The 21,713-nt window shown below is 36.3% G+C and overlaps 1 protein-coding gene across 2 annotated transcripts in view; it reads left to right on the top strand.

The window, feature by feature from the left end:
• Nucleotides 1-21,713, top strand: part of LOC150096323 (rap1 GTPase-GDP dissociation stimulator 1-like) — a 266,122-nt gene that overhangs the window by 187,797 nt on the left and 56,612 nt on the right. For both annotated transcript variants that reach the window (XM_090408894.1, XM_090408895.1), the window contains one exon: nt 12,909-12,998. In XM_090408894.1, coding sequence (XP_090265020.1) covers nt 12,909-12,998 — 90 coding nt within the window. The remainder of the gene's footprint in view (nt 1-12,908; nt 12,999-21,713) is intronic.

The raw sequence follows: 21,713 nt of genomic DNA on the forward strand, positions 1-21,713 counted from the left end.
ATAAGAGCGGGCATTGAAAATATTTCAACATATGGATGGTCATTAATGCTTCTTCTTCATGCATTACATGTGATATCTGTTAAGACCAAGACTTCGTCTACTTTAATGGTATCTTTTAGTCTTTTTATAGGTCTTCTTATTCTTTGGTTTCCAACTATCGACTTGTTTTATTATTCTATCTTCACTTCTTCTCTCCACATGCTCAATCCATTTTATTATTTGGGTTGATACCCAGTTGTTCATTGCTTGTATTTCCATTGTTTTCTTCTTCTTATTATTATTATTCAGGCCTCCATGGATTCAAGAGATTCATTGTGTGAGGACCACTTTACACCAAATTGTGTCCTCTTCTTCATTGGTGGAATACAGCTTACTATTGCTGCTAACAAATATTCCTTCACAATTTCACATGGTCACTCTCTCCAACTGGTGGGAGAGATGTCATCTCAGTTATTATCAGCTCTTGTGATTCTAATGACCAAATCCAAAACTCTTGAACCTCTTGTTCTTCCCTATGTTACACGTTGCCTAAGACATTTGTCTCTCAAGAATTCTAGAAATTCCATTCCCTTATTATTACATGCATTTTCCTCTTCCCAATTTATACTGAGGTAGTTAAAATCTCCCATAATAATCATTCTATTTGCACTTGCCAAGCTCAACTGCCTAGACATCTCCTGCTCCCTACCCTCTGTGCTCCTTGGCTTGTAGCAACACCCACTAAATATCCTGTCTTATCCACCTCTACCTCACACCATATGCTTTCAAAACCATTAATGTCACTGCCTTCCAACGCCTCTACTCTTAGAGGACATAAGTCATCACTTATCATAAGCAGTACTCCACCACTGTGTTTTCCCTTCCTATCCTGCCAAAAAATGCGCCGTACTATGCTACTTCTATTCCTGTTATTATATCATTTTCCGTCAACCACGTCTCAGAGATCCAAATAATCTCTGGCAGGCTGACACTATCAATGCCACCAATTCATCTCCTTTATTCTGGATACTCCTTAAAGTTGGGGGGCTGGATGGTATTTCACCAAGGGTTTTGAGTAAATGTACTAAAGAACTGACAGCTCTGTTGACCTGGCTTTTCAATGAAAGTCTGGCTATGGGAACGATACCCAGGGAATGGAAGCAAGGTAAGATAGTGCCATTGCATAAAGGTGGTAGCAGATTGGAATGTGAATTGCAGAGTTTGGTAGATAGAAGAAGAGATGATATGATTGAGACTTTTAAATTGTTGAGAGGTAGTTACTGGGTAGACACTGGGGAGTTCTTTCACTTCATTGAACAGTGGGAAGGAGTGATGACAAGGGACCATCCTTGGAAGTTACAAAAGGAAGCTGTGAGCAAGAGAATAAAGAGTGGTTTCTTTGCATGGAGTGTGGTTGAACCATGAAGTGCATTGCCTGATAGAGTGATGAGAGCAAGAATGGTCAATGAGTTCAAGGAGTGGTATGATAGACTTTGTATTTCCTAGGAAGGACCTCCCACGATGAGTCTTTTGACCCCATGGAGGCCTGAATAATAATAATAATTTTATTAGTTAGGATTCTTCTTAGTACTTTTAATGAGGTGTTTAATAAATTTATCCTTCTATAATTTTCTGTTTTTTTTTTTAATCTCCTTTTTTAAATATTGGTATTGTTTTACTTTTTTTTCCATTCTCCCAGAATCTTTTTGGTATTTATTATTTGGTTGTATAGTATATTTAAACTCTATATTGTAATTTCTTTACCATTTTTTAATAATTCATTATTGATATTATCTAGACCTGGATATTTCCTATTTTTCAATGTTTGAATTGCATTTTCAATTTCTGGTATTTCAATTTTTGTTTCTGTTGTATTTATTTCTTCTTCTTAATTTTTTTTGTTTACCTAGATCTACTTTTATTTCAAGTTTTTTGTTTAAAAAAATTTTTTAAATAATTTTCTAATTTGCTTATTTATACTTTTAATATTGGGATGTATTCTACTTCTTCCGTCTTTTATGTATTAATAAATCTCCACATTTGTTTCTGTATACCATTAAAATCATGTTCATGCTCAAGAAACCATAAAAATAATTTTTATGGTTTCTTGAGATCCCTCAAGTCATTAATACGGCACCAGAAAAAAAGGCTGTTTACAGTAGAAATGGATGGCCGAAGAAGGAGCTGATTTGTCTTGGATCCAGCAAATTTGAAATCTTAGTGGATGGATGCACTAGCTAGATTTTCTAGTAGAAAGATTGGAAAGAATTTAGTGGAATGGTTGTATTAGAATGATGCTAGATGTGAAGTGGTTACAAAGAGTATTTGATTGGTCTCCTCCTGGTAGAAGACAATATGAGAAACCTTAAGTAACTTGAAGAGGAGGAATAGTATGACTGATGAGAGAAATGAAATTGGATAATTTTCTGTGGATGGATAGTAAAACTTGACACCAGGTAACAGATGGTAACTGACGAGTGGAAAATCTTATAAAATAGAAGTTAGTAGTTTAATTGTTTTTAAAATATTTTTATTTTAATTTTTTATTTTTAGCATAGTAGACCAGATAGACCATACTACATTTATTCTGTGTCTAATAGTTTCTTTGTATTTTAATTTTTTTTTTTTATCCATTTGTATTTCTTCCAGTTCCAAGTTAAAGTACTTCTCTAAATTTTTATTGTTTTGGTTTTTGCTAAAATTTATCTGCATTACATAGTGCTTGCCATTTTTAAGTAAGTTTTTTTTTCATAAATTTTTCCTTATTGTCTTATATTATTTAAGTTTTGTGAATTTTTTTTATGACTCCTGCTCACAAAAGATTGTAAATGTATGGCATGTTAAGTGGATGGATGGATGGGCTAAGGATTTCTTTGTATTTTTATTTATTTTTAACAGAGTATGGAAGCCTTACTCTAGAGAACATGGAACTTTTTGAAATCATTTCAGACCTCCAATGGTCTCACGCTGGTGATGAAATTCATCTCATACCTAAAGACAATCACAAACAGTTGTTACAATGAAAAGTTCGTTGTATCTTAACCCCATGTGGTTTTAGATATTTGATGCAAGAATCAGGTATGGTTTAATATATCATTTTTAAAAAAATGAATTAGATGGGGAGGGAACATTTCAGAAGCTATCCTTGAATTTCGAGAATTTGCTATTCTATGCAATTATGTGCTCGATTTATATGGTGGAATCACAGTCCATGTAATCTTAGTTGTCCTGGCTGTTTGAGGTTGCTTCCCTGGGAAGGTGTTACAATAATGTTTATCATTTTGCATTTATAACCTTATTTTGTGATAAGGTCACACTGAGGAGCTCTAATTCTTGGTTCCATTTCTCACTGTTGTTTGAAAGTGTTGTACATTATATCACATAGGATTATAGTTCTGTGTATATATATATATATATTCCTTATGGCAAGAGGATGTAGCATGGAGATATCTCCTGGTTTGTGCTCATTTTTCTCTAGACAGCATATGTAATTTTTCTGCTCAGAGATCCCTAAAGAAGATCCAGAAATGGCTGATCTTTGCCTGGTAATGCCAAAAATTTATGGCTCTCTGGATGCCAGGGATTTATTCACCTGTATTGTTTTTTAAAAACAACATCAAGGTTACAGGTTCCACATTAGGAAAGATAAAATCTTATGTGAGGAAATTCTTGCATTTCATTGAGCAGATAAAGGATTTAATGTCACTTTCCCCCACTACTAGCAAACTTGTTCATGAAGTATTTTGAGAGGCAAACTGTAGAGAACTGCGAAATACGACTAAGAATCTAGTTCCCATATTTTGATGAAACTTACATATACTGTCTATAGGAAACCCAGTACAAACAGGGAAATATCTCTATGCTATATCCCACTACCATTATCTGGAATTGAGGAGTTCTCGTTCTTGGTTCCACTTTTCATTATTGCTTGTAATCAGAACTCTGTATAATAAGGTGTACAATATTTCAAACAATAGTGAAAAGCAAAGCAAGAACTAGAGCTCTTCAGCTCCTCCTTTATAACCATTTTGTCCCCTATGAATGCTGGATAGCTTTCCGTTAAAACACTAACAGCAGAACAACTACAGAAGGCCGTCTATCATGTATATTCAATGGGCAGAACATGAGAGATAGGGATGATGAAGAGTTGACACTGGCATCCCCCACACAGAATGAAATGTACCTAAACTGAATACAGACAGTAAATAGACAGACATTGGGGCTTCCCAACAGTGTATTGCAATTGACAAACATGGGTAAATGTGGCGATCTTAGCAACTTTGATTGTGGATGTATTATCGGCACAAAGACAGATGGGTCATTCTATCGCCAAAGTGGTAAGAATCCAAAGGATTCTCAAGGGCATCCATGTCAGGGGTTTACCACGAGTATACCATCAATGGGTGTACCAACAAACAGCAAGTTGTGCCACTGCTGACAGCTCATCATTAGGCATTGTGCCTCATCTGGTATCGAGACAATCAAACCTGGACCTCTTCATAGTAGACCAGAGTCATGTGGTCTGATGAATCCCATTATCAGTTGTATTGAGCTGATGGGAGGGTGTGGGCGTGGCGTTGACAGCATGAGGCCAAGTCCCCATTGTGCCAGGTCAGCTCTGTTCAAGGACAATGGCTTTGTGATGGTTGGGGAGCCTTCTCATGTGACACATTAGGTCCCTTAGCGTGTCTGGAGAGGTTCTTAACACTGTGAGCTACCAGAATGTGCTGGCTGATCACCTACACACTTTTCAGGGCCTTCCCATATCCTGCAGCTGATGGTCTGTTTCAGCAGGACAATGCGCCGCCCCACTGGGCTACAACCATGCATGACTCGAGGAACACTCATCTAAGTTTGGGACCATCCAGTGGACCCCGGATTTAAATCTGATTGAATCTCTATGGGATGCTGTAGAGCAAGATATCAGATCCATGTATCCAGGACCGGCGTCTGAGGTGCAGTTGTAGACAATGCTGCAACGGGCATGGCTGGAATTACCTCCAGCATCTGGTAGAGTCAATGCCTCAGAGAGTACTGGCTGTTATTCATGCTAGAGGAGGACCAACATGCTATTAGGTAGGTATCTCTAATGTTTTGTCCATTGAGTATATATCTGAAACATAATGGATAGAATAGTAACAATATTGAAGCAGCATGAAATGATGATAGCCTTCGTCTCTCTATTTTAAGTCTTCATATTTTTATGTCTGCCTAAACGACCATATTTTCTCCTTAAAGGAGCTGACAGAAATCTGCTGCTCTGGGAAAGTCCACAAAGACCATTCGTGTAAAAGATATTGAGAAACAAGAAACATAGTCCTCCACATAACAAATGAAGGTCATAAAATGCTCTGGTGACATACTGAGATTACCATATATTGCTTACAATAGTTATATCTGAAAATTCAAGAAGGCCTCTAAAATGTTATGCACTTCCATCCAATACAATTTTTTTAAGTAATGGTTTCACACATGTAAAGGAAACTAGAATTGATTAAATGCTCCTATATATTGCAGTTGATATATCATTAGTATCATTCAGGAGGAAAGTAGAAGAATTGGCTACTGCATTTAAATTATGAGCACAAGAATGAGTCAACAGCATGCGCATACTTCCATGTGTCTCAGTTGTGGCCATATGAGTTAGAGGGAACACTCTTAAAGTTCCAGGGAAACAAGTATAGTTATATACCGTATTTGCCGGCATATAAGATGCACCCCTTTTTTGTACATATTTTTTAGGAAAAAAACTTTATCCAAGTTCTTATCATTTTCTCAGTTGGGAATGGCCCAAAATTCCTCTCTGCAGCCCTGTTTCCATATTGTTTAGCATATGCAATCACACATAGCTTGTATGCAATATTGTAGCAATGCTGACGTTTTTCACCCATAATTTGCCAAGAAATTTAGAGAAAATTTAACGGCAGAAATTTGTCACTATTCGCAACAACCACGACAACAATTGGAAAGTTTAAACGAACAGGAACACAGCTGTGATCTTCAATGACAGCACATACGCATCCACTGAACTCTACATAACTGGAATGCTCTCACACACCGCAAGGAAGCAAGAAAGAAATCGCTTAACTTGGAACAGAGAAAATTTCCAGAAATGAAAGTAATAAAAAACTGTGTATCGACGTATAAGACACACCCTATTTTTCAGACCTATTTTCAAAGAAAAAAAAGTGCATCTTATGTGCCGGCAAATACAGTAGTTAAAAAAATTATTATTACACCCTTGAAGTCGGCCAACTCATCGTGGGAGGTTCATTCAACTGACAAAATATTTATCATTACAGAATCTTAAAATCCTTAACACTCCTTACACTAACAACACATTTTAGTAATGAATTCCATTCACTGACAATTCTCCATGTAAAAAATCTACTCCTCACTCCCCTTCTTCACCACACTTTTACATAACTTCCAGGGATGACCTCTGGTTCTTCCCCTCTCACCTTCTACTCTTTTTATAATCCCCTCTGGATTAATTTCATAAAATCCTCTCACTAACTTAAATGTCTCTATCGTATTACCTCTCTTCCTCCTATCCACCAAACTCTGCAAGCTACGTTTCTTCAACCTCTGTCCATAGCCAGCATTCCAAAGTCCTGATTTTGTCTTAGTCACTTGCCTCTCGACTTCTCAAATGTATCCACATCACATTGAAAACCAGGTGACCATATATGAGCACAATAGTCCAAATGTGGTCTGACCAGTGCCTTATACTTCCTTATTCCTACATATTAGATTACTTCTTATTATAGTAGCACTACAATGTGCAGCCTTTGCAACACTAGCAATATGCCTTCTAAACTTCAGTCTACTGTTAATCATCACTCCCAAATCTCTAATCTCATCTGCTCATCTTATAAACAATTAATAGTGATTACTTCTCAAAACTTAAAGATAGGCATACAGTTTGTTTGATTAAGATTAGGGCAGTGATGTAAGGCTTCACATGATTCACCCGAACTAGTGTCGATGGCATGAGATGCTGTCGACACTAGTTCACATTTATTCTTCTGACTCTTTTCCATTAGAATAATTAAATAAAATAAAAACTCACTCTATCAATTATACAGAAAATAATTAATAATTATCATCCCCTCTGCCAAGATGGCAATCTAATGTTAAAAGGATTTGCATATCCTGCCTTAAAGGGACTTCTGAACAAATAGCAAGGACTTCCTGCAAATGTAATCTGTATACCACCTTCAAACCAGCCTGGAGTTATATATATATATATATATATATATATATATATTTTTTTTTTTTTTTTATATCACCTTTTAAGATAAATATCACTTCTGTCCTTGCCTGTGTTTATCAAATATCTTGTTCTTGTCATCTTTGCTACTTTACACAGACTGGCCATTCTGCTGAGATTAGAATCCAGGAACATCGAGATTATATAAGATTTCTGAAATCAGAAGGTTTAGGCCTTGCTTCTCATGCCATTGACACTAGACGGAGTTCACTGGAATCAAAGATGTTGCATTACAATAGATTTAAATTTGATCATCTATTTCTTGAATCATGTGAAGACCTATGCCACCATCCTGATCTTAATCAAACAGACTGTATGTCTTTAAGTTTTGCAAAGTAATTGCTGTTAATTATTTATAATATTTTAATTACATTACATGCCAGCCTGGTTGGTCGAGTGGTTAGTGTATCCACCCTCCAGCCAAAAGGCTGCGGGTTCAAATCCTGCCATGGGCATGAATGTTTTTGATCATCTGTGAAAATACTAGTGGTTTTTGTTGGGCAGTAGATAGCATTGGTGTAGATGATTTGGTTCACTGTAGTTGGTGGGTTGAGCCGTGGAGACAGTGAGTGGTAGGTGCCCTCTCTCGAAGAGGCTTTGGACTCCTTGGAGGTGTCACGTAATAATAATAATAATAACTATACCTTTTCCCTGGAACTTTACTAGTGTTTCCTCCTCCTTATATGATGACTGTGACAGATATGTGGAAGTATGCACATGATGTGCACATTCTTGTGTGGAGTATTTAATAAATTCTAGTTTTCTTTACATGTGTGAAACCATTATTTAAAAAATCATGTTATGTCTACCATGCATATCCCTATCAAACACCTAGTAAAAATCAAGGTCTTATGTTATACCAGGTCTGGTCCTCTCTCATCAAACATCTGAACCACGTGGAGTTAGGATATGATCGACATCGTGCTTTTCATTGCAACAGTACCTCACATGCAATGATTTTGCTACATGCATATAGTTATTTAACTGCTGTATTCTGTAACTGCTTCTCTCTTATATCCTGTTTTCTCTTCTCCTGTTGTTTGTTCATAAGATATTTTCTATTCTGTTTTGTATAATTCTTTTAAGTAATATATGTATGGCTTAATAGTTATTGGTTTATAGTTTGTACATTCCTGTATACAGCTTTCTTTATATATGAGAATAATTGCACCAAAGGACTTTGCTGTTTCTCTTGCAGACTTAAACAATCTCTACCAATATTTCATTTTTTCCTTGGGGGCTTTATCTGTTTCAATTGCCTGATCTGTTTCAATCCTTCAATGTTTTTGCAGTATCTTAATTTCTGTCATACTTTTTTTTTTTTTCTTCTATAATCACTGTTAGCTTATACATGAATTTGTTTGAAAGTGATGGGTTCAAATTTCAAAAATATTTTTAGCTTCACCTGCTAGACTGCTCTTTATTGTTTATTTTTAAATGATATAGTTCTATTAAAATTATTTTGCTATATGTTATTAAAGTTATTGAGCTTACTGTATGTGAATTTATGATGAGTAGCTATGGTCTGACATTTACTTTTTTTTTTACATTTAGCCAATTTAATTTTATATATACTTTTTTATTTTATTATTTAACTGTATGTGATCTGTAATTCTGTGGTTGTGCACTGAGTTTTATCTTCTTTTGATTCCACTATTATTTCAGAAGGAAGTTCTTTTAAATGTGAATCTTACTCGTGAGAGGGGAATCTGTCATAGCATCTTGGGCAAGCTATGGTTTAGATAATCTAGTTCATGGTGGCAAACACATCACACTCATTAAGTGTAACACTAACATGCAGAAACCATTCTTATTTATACCTCAATATTATTCTTATTAACATCCGACCTCCATGGAGTCAGAGACTCATCATGGGACTGCCTAGATTCTAGTGCCCAGATTGCTGTATAACTGAGAGGAGACCTCCACATAGCCTTTAAAGGAATGCGGAGAACCAACCAGGGCTTCTGACCTAATGTCCAATCCTCACCTTCTCGTAGTGCACCCTGTTGGGTATCTACTTTGATACTGAACGAACGAGGATGGGCTGGCAATTTGGGATTTAGCTGACCAAATTGTATTCTTATTGGTTAAACCAAAATAAAAAATGATGGTACAACATGACAAAATTTCATGCCGGCTGGGGTGTTGCCCGGTTATACAAGGCCCCCGTTGTTTTCGCCAGGGAACCAGGGCAAACAGCGAAAAGTCTACTGGAACAAATCTGAAAACAAACCCCAACTCAACATCACCAGAGTTAAAGATCGGTACTATCAACGTAAGAAGCCTGAATGGCAAAGAAATGGAGCTAGCTGAGGAATTAGATAAGTACCAGATTGACATAATAGGGGTGACTGAAACAAAAAAGACCAAAACTGGTGAGATCTTTCTGAGCAATAAATACAAAATGTTATATTCAGGCAATGACAATCAAGGAAAAGAAGGAGTAGCCATAGTATTCAACACAAAATATGAGGCTAATCTTCTTGAATGGCAGTCAGTCTCGAGTAGAGTAATGTGGGCAAATATGAGAATGGGGAACTGGACAATGGGACTTATTTGTGCCTATGGTCCCACAGAAGGTTCTACTAAGGTAAAAGTGGAGAAATTTTTTGATGCTTTAGAAAAAGCAACTGACACAATGAAAAATGAAAAGTTGGTCCTTGTTGGGGATCTAAATAGCAGAGTAGGAAATGATTGTGAGACATATAAAAATATTTTGGGAAAATTTGGAGAAATAGAGCAAAGCTAATAATAATGGCAAATATCTGTTGGATTTCTGCTCAGGACATGGACTGGTTATTACTAACCACCATGTTCCAACATAAAAATGTGCACAAATTCACATGGAGAGAAGAGGCTAGGAATAAGAAAAATCTCATTGACTATGTTATTGTTGATAGTGATGTTTTCTCCCTGGTGCAGGACACCAGAGTGTTCAGAGGATTTGAAATTGGAAGTGATCACTATTTAGTCTTGAGCAGGATAAGATTGAATTTCATATTGAAAAGAATAACATGTAAGAAAGTTTTAAAGCGAATAAAAGTTGAGCATCTCTCAGATGTGAACTGTAGACTAAAATACAGAAAGATTATTGAAAAGAAAATGGAAGAGTTTGAGAACAGGAATCAAACCTTGGAGATTCAGTGGCAAACTCTGAAGAAAACATTGATTGATTCTGCCAGAGAGGCATGTGGTGAGGTTGTGTGCAAGGATAAAAAAATCAGAACTCCCTGGTGGACACAGGAAGTTAAAGAGGCAGTGAAGGAAAAGAAGAAAGCATATCAAAAGTTCCTGGCAAATAAGTCAGCTTTTACTCTTACAGAATACAGAGACAAATGTAAGAAAGCTAAACAGTGTGTAAAACTAGCTAAACAAAAGTTATGGGAGAACTTTGGCAAGAATATAGAAAATAAATATGAAGAAGGTGGCAAAATATTCTGGAGGTTGTTGAAGAAGCTTAGGAATGGAGGAAAGAGTGCTGTAAAAGGAGTTAGAGATGATAAAGGTGACATGAAAACAGGAAAAAAAGATATCCTTGAAGTATGGAGTAATTACTTTGAAAAACTGCTAAATGAAACAAGCAGTGATGACAGCACAGTGGTAAAAAACACTGACCAGGCATGCAGTCAGGAATACATATCCATACTTGAAGTAGAAAAAGCCATCAAAGGCTTGAAATGTGGAAAGGCAGCAGGAGTAGATGATATTCGACCAGAAATGCTGAAGTATGGTGGTATAAAAGTCTTACAGTGGCTGCACTGCATAGTTCAGAAAGCCTGGACTGAGGGACAAATTCTCGATGATTGGAGTAGAACTCTCATAGTACCCATATATAAAAAGGGAAATAAAACTGAATGTGAGAATTACAGAGGTATTTCCCTACTGAGTGTTCATGGCAAGATCTATGCAAGTATACTTGAGAAACGGTTGAGAAGAATTGTGGAAGAAAAGCTTGGTGAAGAACAAGTTGGATTCAGGCCAAATAGAGACTGTCAGGATCAGATCTTCATTTTACGACAAATAGTCGAGAAAGCATGGGAATATAACAAAGATCTGTATTTAAGTTTTGTCGATTTGGAAAAGGCATATGACAAGGTGCCAAGAGAGAAGCTATTCAATACGCTGCAGTTATATGGTGTCAATGGGGCATTATACCAAACAATACTTAGTCTTTATTTGAGTTGTAAGTCAGCAGTTAGAATTGAAGGAAGTACAGGAAGATGGTTTAATGTTAAATCTGGTGTGAGACAAGGATGTACATTATCCCCTCTGTTATTCATTATCTATATGGATCACATTATGAAGGAAAGTGGTATTAAACCTGATATCAAAATTGGAGATGTTAATGTCAGCTCTTTTCTTTATGCGGATGATGTTATACTTCTAAATAAATCCGCTACAAGTCTGCAAGATTCTCTGACTAAATTGAATAGCTGTTGTAATAGATATGGTATGAAGGTCAGCAATAAAAAGACAAAGACAATGAAAATAGGCAGAATCATTGAAAATGTCAGCTGTGTTGTGAATGGAGAACCTGTGGAACAAGTAAAACATTTCAGCTACTTAGGCACAATTTTTACTGAAGATGGTAAACTAAATATAGAAATAAACAACAGAATCAGCAAAGCTGGTATCGTGGGAAGTCAATTGAATAAATTCATATGGAATAAGAGAGAAATTAGTCGGAACACTAAATTAACTGTATACAAGACAGTGTTCAAACTAGTTTTAACTTATGGATCTGAGAGCTGGGTCAGAAGTAAAACACTTGACCAAAGACTAGAGACCACAGATGTGAGAGTCCTGAGAAAGATTATAGGCATGAACAGATGGCATCAATGGTAATATCATATTAAAAACGAGGATATTAGGAAATAACTTGACATTGTCAGCATCCAGGAATGCATTAGCAGAGCTAATCTCAGGTGGTATGGTCACTTAAATAGAATGGGAGAGGAAAGATTAGCAAAACAAGTGTTCTCTGCCAGGTTGGCAGGAAAACGACCCAGAGGAAGACCAAGATATAGGTGGATTGATACGGCACAAAGTGCCTTAGACGATAGAAATATAAGATCTGATAATGGAGTCTTGACAAGTAACAGACTGATTTGGAGGAAAATTGTAGATAGGAAGTTAGTAATGATGTAAATTTTTCATGTAGTACTGTCATATCCTGTACACCCTTTAGGGTACATGACAGGAATTTGATGATGATGATGATAATGAGCTTTTAATTAATGGAATGAGTAGACATTGGAAAGGGTCTGCAGTGAGTAACCTGCATAATATTAGATCTATCGAATGCAAAAATTTGGAGCCATACAAAGGAGTAAGAATATGATAATGTACAAGTTAGTAACAAGACATGGTATAAATGCAGGGGAAAATTTTTTTTGAATATATATCATGTGAGGAAAGGAGAAGAAGTTATCCCTGTAATCCAAGTAATAGCATGGGTGTGTGAGATCAAGGTTTTTTATCATAGCATAGACAAATGAATAAAATTTATTACTTATGGGAGTAGTTTAGTATTTTTTCAGTGAATGAGTTCAAAGACAGTTAAATAGATCCTTTGTATGTTAAGGGCATTCTGTGATGAGCCCTTATATTCCATTGAAGTTTTTATTCATTTATTTTATTTATTTTAATGCAGAGAATGTTGCAGTTGCTATGGGTCAGAATGAGCCTTTTGTAAAAAGAGTAGTAAACTGGTGCACCACAGATGATCATCCAGGTGTTAAAGGTAATTATCAAGTTAGATTTTCAAACGTAAAAATACTTTTCATTAACTGTTGATCAAATGGTATAAATGCAGGGGAAAATATTGTTGTGATGCAACTATAATATAAATCTGTTGTGCAAATAGAAATCTTAATTTTGTACTTTTTTGATTGCTTATAACATGCAATGTTATAAGCAATCAAATTATAACAAATGATTAGCTGGTTTATCAGGACGAATACATTCATATTAATCATTTTTATTTTTGTTACATACCATAAGCAAATTTACATACCGTTTTCTACATTAATAGAACACACCCATACAAACAGTGGGTTATTTCTGCCTGGTTCAGTAAGCAAATTAGAATTAATATATGCTCATTTCACCAGAAATGGGGGAAAGCAGTCATATAATTTTCAACATTTCTTGAAAGATGCATAAACTTTTTTATGCATCTAGCAAGCATTGAAACATCTTGAAACCCCAGAAATAAATAAATAAAGAGAATTGAGGATTAACGTGACTAGAGATAATTATAAACTTTCATCATCACCAAACAGTAGCACAATATGTGTGTGTGTGTATATATATATATATATATATATATATATACAGGGTGGACATAAGTAAAGAGGTGTTCAGAGCCCTGTAGCGAAAAATGTATTGGACAAAATTCAACCAAACTGGGTGTAAGTACACTCTGGAACATGGGGTTTCGATTTACAGAATATAAAAATATAAAACCCCAGAAATAAATAAATAAAGAGAATTGAGGATTAACGTGACTAGAGATAATTATAAACTTTCATCATCACCAAACAGTAGCACAATATGTGTGTGTGTGTATATATATATATATATATATATATACAGGATGGACATAAGTAAAGAGGTGTTCAGAGCCCTGTAGCGAAAAATGTATTGGACAAAATTCAACCAAACTGGGTGTAACTACACTCTGGAACATGGGGTTTCGATTTACAGAATATAAAAAATAGTACAAAATTCTGCCACAAGGGGACATTTGGTACTATAAGCGTGTTGTTTGGGATTAATTAAACTAATGGCTAGAAGAGATGCAAGAAATCAATTTTTGTGTTTCATATAACTTATAGATGTGGTTAAATATGTCCTTTCAGATGTTATAAGAACTGCATGAATGACATTTTCTACAGGGGGAACGCAACAGATCAGCATTGATTTGCCTCACATTGCTGATTTATTCTGTCTTTCAAAGTTGCTAAATCAAGAACATGTCCATAATACACCACACATTTCAGATGGCCCCACAACTAAAAGTTACAAGGGTTGGAATCAGGCACACGAGGTGGCCATACCGTGGGAAATGCATGACTAATCACTCTGTTCTGTGAAGTGTTTTCTTAACATTCGCTGTACCAGCAATCCAATGTGAGGTGGCACTCCATCTGCATTAATATGGTAGAGTCAAGGCATCTTTGCTGCTGCAGTTGTGGAACAAAAGGTTGTGCAGCATATCTCAATACCTAATAGCAGAGATAGTACAAGTCACTAGTTTTGCAGGACAGAGTTCTTCGAAAAAGTATGGAACGATAATAAACGATGCAGTGAAACCACACTGTGACTTTCAGTGAGTGTAAAGGGATCTTATGGAACACATGAGGGTTATTCGCAACCCAAATGCAGTAGTTGTATGAGTTAACACTACCATTCAGATAAAAATGTGCTTGTCACTGCCATTGAATTTTCACATCACCATGAAGGAAATCTTGTAGAGGAAAAACCTTAGGATTTTTCACACATTTGAGTATGGCATGTTCAGTTGCCTTGATGTTGCCTGAGCACTGCTGGACCCTTGTGCGTTATTCATTGTGTGTTCTTTGACGGTAGTTGTAACCTTCACCAACTTGTTGAGGAATAATCCGTTTGCATCCTCGTCCAAGCCTCACTGCTAAAAATGTGCTATTTTCAAATCATAAAATAATTTTTCTAAGATTGTTATTGTCATTGGACCTTTTCTCATATCCTTTTAAATGTCAGAATTCTCAACCATAGCATTACTGCATTGTTGATAGTAAAGTTTGACCAGCAATGCATGTTACAGTAAGGTGAGATCCATAGCATTTCAGTCTTATCAGAATGATGTGAATCTGTTTCAGTCTTTCTTATTCACCAACTCGTCAGTAGAAACAGTGAGATTCTGCCAATATCACACAATTCTAGCACCAATTGTCCACTGATAGCAGAATTTTGTGCTTTTTTTTTTTCCCCTGTAAATCAAAACTCCATATTCCAGAGAGTACTTACACCAAGTTTGGTTGAATTTTGTCCAATACATTTTTCACTACAGGGCTCTGGATATCTCCTCTTTAATTATGGCCACCCTGTATATGTGTGTGTGTGTGTGTGTGTATATATAGAAAGTATTTTATCTTGGGTATAATAAATGTTAAAGATACCAAGCTATTTTAAACCTGGTTTTACTCCATTTCCCAAGTAAGCAAACAGACAAACAAGTCAAGTTTGCGCCTGCAAGTGTTGCAAGTCTAGCTGACCCTGCACGTAGTGCAAGACCAAGGCAACTCATGGTAAAAGTAGAATAAGCTCTGATCACTAATCTTAATATTTACCCTTAATGCAAAGCACATCTCTTAGAGGAGATGTATGATGCTTTGTATTAAAGGCATGGGGCCACAACCCACAAGATTAGAAATATCAAGAAATATCAAAATCTTGATATTTCTAGCCTGGCTCCCACTGATGAGACCTCAATAAAGGTCAAAACCGGTCTGGGTTGTGACCCCATGGCTTTAATACAAAGCATCATACATCTCCTCTAGGAGATGTGCTTTGCATTAAGAGTAAATATCAAGATTAGTGATCAGAGCTTATTCTACTTTTACCATGAGTTGCCTTGGTCTTGCACTACGTGCAGGGTCAGCTAGACTTGCAACACTTGCAGGTGCAAACTTGACTTGTTTGTCTGTTTGCTTACTTGGGAAATGGAGTAAAACCAGGTTTAAAATAGCTTGGTATCTTTAACATTTATTATACCCAAGGTAAAATACTTTCTACATTTATATCTCTTCTTGAGATTTTTATTTAATAAGGTTAAAACACCTTATGGTAACTTGTTCTGGTAAAATACTTATAAGCTCTGTATTACTAAAATCTTGATATTTCTAGCCTGGCTCCCACTGATGAGACCTCAATAAAGGTCGAAACCGGTCTAGGTTGTGGCCCCTTGCCTTTAATACAAAGCATCATACATCTCCTCTAGGAGATGTATGATGAATACTTTCTACACACACACACGTGTGTGTGTGTGTGTGTGTGTGTGTGTGTGTGTGTGTGTGTGTGTGTGTGTGTGTGTGTAGAAAGTATTTTACCTTGGGTATAAAAAATGTTAAAGATACCAAGCTATTTTAAACCTGGTTTTACTCCATTTCTCAAGTAAGCAAACAGACAAACAAGTCAAGTTTGCAACTGCAAGTTTTGCAAGTCTAGGTGATCCCACACATAGTGCAAGACCAAGGCAACTTATGGTAAAAGGTGGATAAGCTCTGATCACTACACACACACACGTGTGTGTGTGTGTGTGTGTGTGTGTGTGTGTGTGTAGAAAGTATTTTACCTTGGGTATAAAAAATGTTAAAGATACCAAGCTATTTTAAACCTGGTTTTACTCCATTTCTCAAGTAAGCAAACAGACAAACAAGTTAAGTTTGCACCTGCAAGTTTTGCAAGTCTAGGTGATCCCACACATAGTGCAAGACCAAGGCAACTTATGGTAAAAGGTGGATAAGCTCTGATCACTATTCTTAATATTTACCCTTAATGCAAAGCACATCTCCTGGAGGAGATGTATGATGCTATGTATTAAAGGCAAGGGGCCACTACCCAGACCGGTTTCGACCTTTATTGAGGTCTCATCAGCGGGAGTCAGGCTAAAAATATCAAGATTTTAGTAATACAGAGCTTATAAGTATTTTACCAGAACAAGTTACCATAAGGTGTTTTAACCTTATTAAATAAAAATCTCAGGAGGATCCTGAGATTTTTACATCTCTTCCAGGAGATGTGCTTTGCATTTAGAGTAAATATTAAGAATAGTGATCAGAGCTTATCCACCTTTTACCATGAGTTGCCTTGGTCTTGTACTACGTGTGGGATCACCTAGACTTGCAATACTTGCAAGCACAAACTTGACTTGTCTGTTTGCTTACTTGGAAAATGGAGTAAAACCATATATATATCAGACTTACCTACAAGAAGTTGCAATAAACCTACACCATATCAGCGGATTTTTCCTATTATTCATTTCAAGAATACTGGAAAACACTTCACAGAAATAACAGAAAGAAAGAAATGCAAGATAAGAAAAATGAGGGCTTAACCACAAGTGAAAGAAAAATCAACTAGTGAGTATTGCATGGAGATTCACTCATAAAAGATAAAAGATGGGATTGATGAGAATTTGACAAAATCATGCTTTCCTGGTGGGAAAATTAATAATGTTACTGAGGCTATTAGAGCACAAAAAGGTAGGGTAATCAGCATTACCCCCCCCATAAGAATGTGTATAATATGCCTAAGTTAGTACCACCATTTACAAACCAGAGTATAGATTCGATGAGTGGAGGACAGGTAATTATTATGGAGGATTTCAACTATGGGAACATAGATTTGAAGGAGGAGAGTAAGTAAAATCCATTTCCTTGATTTACTTTGCATTTTATATGGATTTTATGCAATTACTAAGGAATGATTACCTGAGATAGCATGTAATGGAATATACTAGGGGGTTCGAGAGTGCTCGATCTAGTAATGCATCTGAGAATTTGTCTATAATGAATATGACTACATTTCCACCAATTGGTGAGAGTGATCATATAATCTTGACCTGGGAGGTGGCCAATATGGAATTTTCAGTTAAGACTGGGTATATGTGGAATTACACAGCTGGTAAGTATGACAAGCTGAGATTGCTTGGATCGGTGCCGTGGCATGTAAAACCGCAAGGGCTGGATGTTGATAGTGCATGGGAAGTGGTAAAGAAGTGTTTGAGGGAGGTAATGGCAGACTGTACCCAGAGTCAGGAGAGTAAATCAAGTGGGAGTTAAATGGATGAATATCATAATCATCAAGCTGGAGCTGCAAAAAAAGAAACTATTATGGAGGGAATTTAAGGAGAAAGGTGACCTGCAGGCACCTGAACAGTAGAAGGCACAGGCCAGAAAGGTAACTAGTGTGGTAAGACAGGCAAAAGCAGATTATGAAAGGAAGTTAGCAATGCAGGCTGAAGAGAATTCCAAACAGTTATGTCGATATGCTTCAAGTAAAAGAAAGAATGTATATGGCAGAATGATTTTAAGGATTGCCAATGGTAGGGTGGTAACTGAATCAGTCGAAATAGTAGAATTACTTAGTGAACACCGCAAGAGTATATCATCCAGATGGTGATGTTGCAGGAATGAGAGAGCCAAAGGCTTATACAGGAACTGAGGTAAATGAAATGGAGATGCATAGCATATTACAGAACCTTAATGTGAAATCAGCTGTGGGATTGGATGGTATACCAGCTCAAGTTTTATGTGAAGTGGTTAGGGAATTGTCAGTGCCCTTGATCATATTGTTTAATCTAAGTCGCAGCTCTGTGTTAGTCCCAAGGGGGTGGAAAGAGGGGGAAAATGGTTCCATTGCATAAAGGAGGAGAGTAAGTAAAATCAATTTGCTTACTCCACATCATGTGGAGTAAGGAAATGGATTTTATACAATTACTAAGGAATAATTACCTGAGATAGCATGTAATGGAATATACTAGGGGTTCCAAGACTTATGTAGCAAATTACTAACCGATCAGCATATCAGGAATTGTTATCAAAAAATTGGAGAAGTTGGTCAAGAGCAAAGTACAGCAATGGATAGATGGAAATGGCATACTGTATGGCTAGCAGGTAGGTCATGCCTCAGTAACTTGCTCATATTTTATAATACAGTGACAGCTCAGCTCATAAAGGTAATGGGCTTATGGTGATACTGCTGGACTTTGCAAAGGCTTTTGACAGGATACCACATGGAATTCTAATTAGTAAACTGCAGCACATGGGGATGGATATAAGATTGTAAGATTGGTTGATTGAGAGATAACAGAAAGCAGTTTATTCTGGAGTAGAGTCCAAAAGAAGGTCTGTGACTAGTGGTGTGGCGCAGAGTTGTGTTCTTGGACCACTACTGTTTAATTTGTTCATTAACTATATTGGAAAGGATCTGAGAGGAACTGTTCAGTTATTTGAATGATGCAAAGGTGGGTAAAGCAATAGTTAATACAGATGATGTCTATTTTCTGCAGGATGATTTGGATAGATTGGCAGACTGGGCAAAGGAGAATTTAATTTAATGTGACGAAGTGTAAGGTTATGCATTTTGGGGTGAAAAGATTACCAGCTGTATACCACATTAGTGGAAATTGATGAAGCCAGAGACTTGGGAGTGTTTATGGATAGGAAGTTAAAGTTTAGGGGCACAGCAAAAGTGGCTAAAGCAGTTCATCAGATAGCTTGGTTACTGAAGAATACTTTGACAAATAGGTTATTGTTCCTCTTTATTGGATGGTATACCAGCTCGAGCTTTATGTGAAGTGGTGAGGGAATTGTCAGTGCCCTTGATAAGATCTCATCTTGACTACTGCACACAGATCTGGGCACTGGGGTTTCATTGTTGTGTCCCATTTTACGATTCTTATTCTATCTAGTAATTTCCTCTTATCTATGTTCTTCTATTATCTATGCACGAGACATCACCAAAACTTATACTAATACTTAAGTTATTTCTCCCCTTAGTATTTATACTGCGCCTTTTGGGATATTTAGTTTAAGATATTATATACAAAAACAAGGAGAAAGAACTCAAATATGTCTGAAAGTGTAACTATGTTGCAGTCGTGACACTTTATCTCGTTTCTTAACATCAATTTCCCGCGTGATTAGGTTCGTAATTTTTCAAGTGGTGCATTGGACAGCAATTTCAGACAACTCTTTTATCATTGAACAAAGGTTTATTTAATTCCTTAACATGGTACAATTCAATTTTTTGTGATTACTCAATTTAATGCTAAACTAAATACTTAACTAATATTAGCTTATTACAAGTAATTAGGCTATGATCCTATAATGGGTATTACGATCATGCCGCCATAACAATTCAACACATAAATTCACTTGACATGGACAAATAAGATTAATTCACACTATTCAACTATTCAAGCTTAAGTAGATTAACTAAACCATTTACTGCACTAATACATATTTAGTATTACTATCATGCCACCATACACATTCAACATGTAAATTCATTTGACATGGACAAATAAAATTAATTCACACTATTTAACTATTCAAACTTAAGTAGATTAACTAAACCCTTTTCTGCACTAAAACATAACTATGACATTTTAACTTTTCAATACATTACAATAGACATGCAAATTTCTCAGGACACTTAATTTTTCACATAACATTAATACTAGCCATTTTACTTTTAATATATTCTGTCAGATACTAAAGTCCTAGTATAAATTTTCCTTGGTGATTTCAACAGCTCCGTATTAGAATAATGATACTTATCACAGACAAATTTTAGTTAACATTAGATATATTTTACAGTACCTTTCTTTCTTGGGGTTTTTCATATGGGCCTTTACCTTCTTCTGATTGAACTAGCTTGGTGTAACCTCTCTGATAATCTGCTATTCCTACGTTCCTTTTTGAGTTGAACTATGCTTAGACACACTCTGAATCATCTATATATCGGCTGTGCAACTCGCCACGTGGACATCAATTTCTTTACTTCTTTCCCCTTCTCGTAGTTGTCACTGAAGTCAAAACACAAAGAATATGTTTTCTTTTCCTCGACTATATGGCATTCTTCGCTTCTCACACAGGAAATACGGAACCGAGATTCCGCTCACTTTTGTTTCCGTGTTGTGGCGTCGAAGATATAACTCCAATCTCGCCACTCAGGAAATCACTGTGAAATCCCTACGAAAGAGCTCACGAAGGCCTCCCTTGGAACAGAATCAAAACCAAAACCAAAAAAGCTCCGTGGGGGGGGGGTTCCAACCCTTTTATACCTGCTCTCCTAACGGCACTTTTTCTAACTTCTTTTCTCCGCCCCTACTTGTTTTTACTTCACCGACCAATTACGGTGGTGTTTTTCTGCCAAACGTCCTTTGATCGGCGAGCCCATAACGATGTCTCAATCCGGAATCGGCCCTGAGCGATAGTCTGTTGTTTTTCTTTTGCTAGCCTCTAATTTAACCCCCCTTCCAAAATTTTTCTATGAATTTACTTAATAACTTAATCTCTAGCCTCTCACATACTATCTTTTATGACTAATCCTTTTCTGTCTTATTTAACTTTTCTCATTTAAATAATATCACAATATTAATATATTCTTTCTTTTGTTAGTTAGTTTAACAAAACCTTTATATTTTATATATTTTATTGGATGCAAGAATCTTTCTTTTTCTTTTAATTAATTCAACTATTATCTTTTATGCAGGGTTTTAATTTATTTTATTTATTCTTCATGTTACACCATGATAGCTGAGAATTTTACATTCTTAAGATATCAGGGTGTAACATCATGTTGATGAGGAGGAGGAAGTGGAGAGGATCCAAAGACGAGTGACCAAGATGGTAGCAGGTCTATGGAATGGACCTTATGAGAACAGGTTGAAGATTTGTGGGTTACG

The sequence above is a fragment of the Typopeltis vanoorti genome, chromosome 19, assembly GCF_054136105.1.
Source record: "Typopeltis vanoorti isolate ZY-2024b chromosome 19, IOZ_Tvanoo_1.0, whole genome shotgun sequence".
Classification (NCBI taxonomy): Eukaryota; Metazoa; Arthropoda; class Arachnida; order Uropygi; family Thelyphonidae; genus Typopeltis; species Typopeltis vanoorti.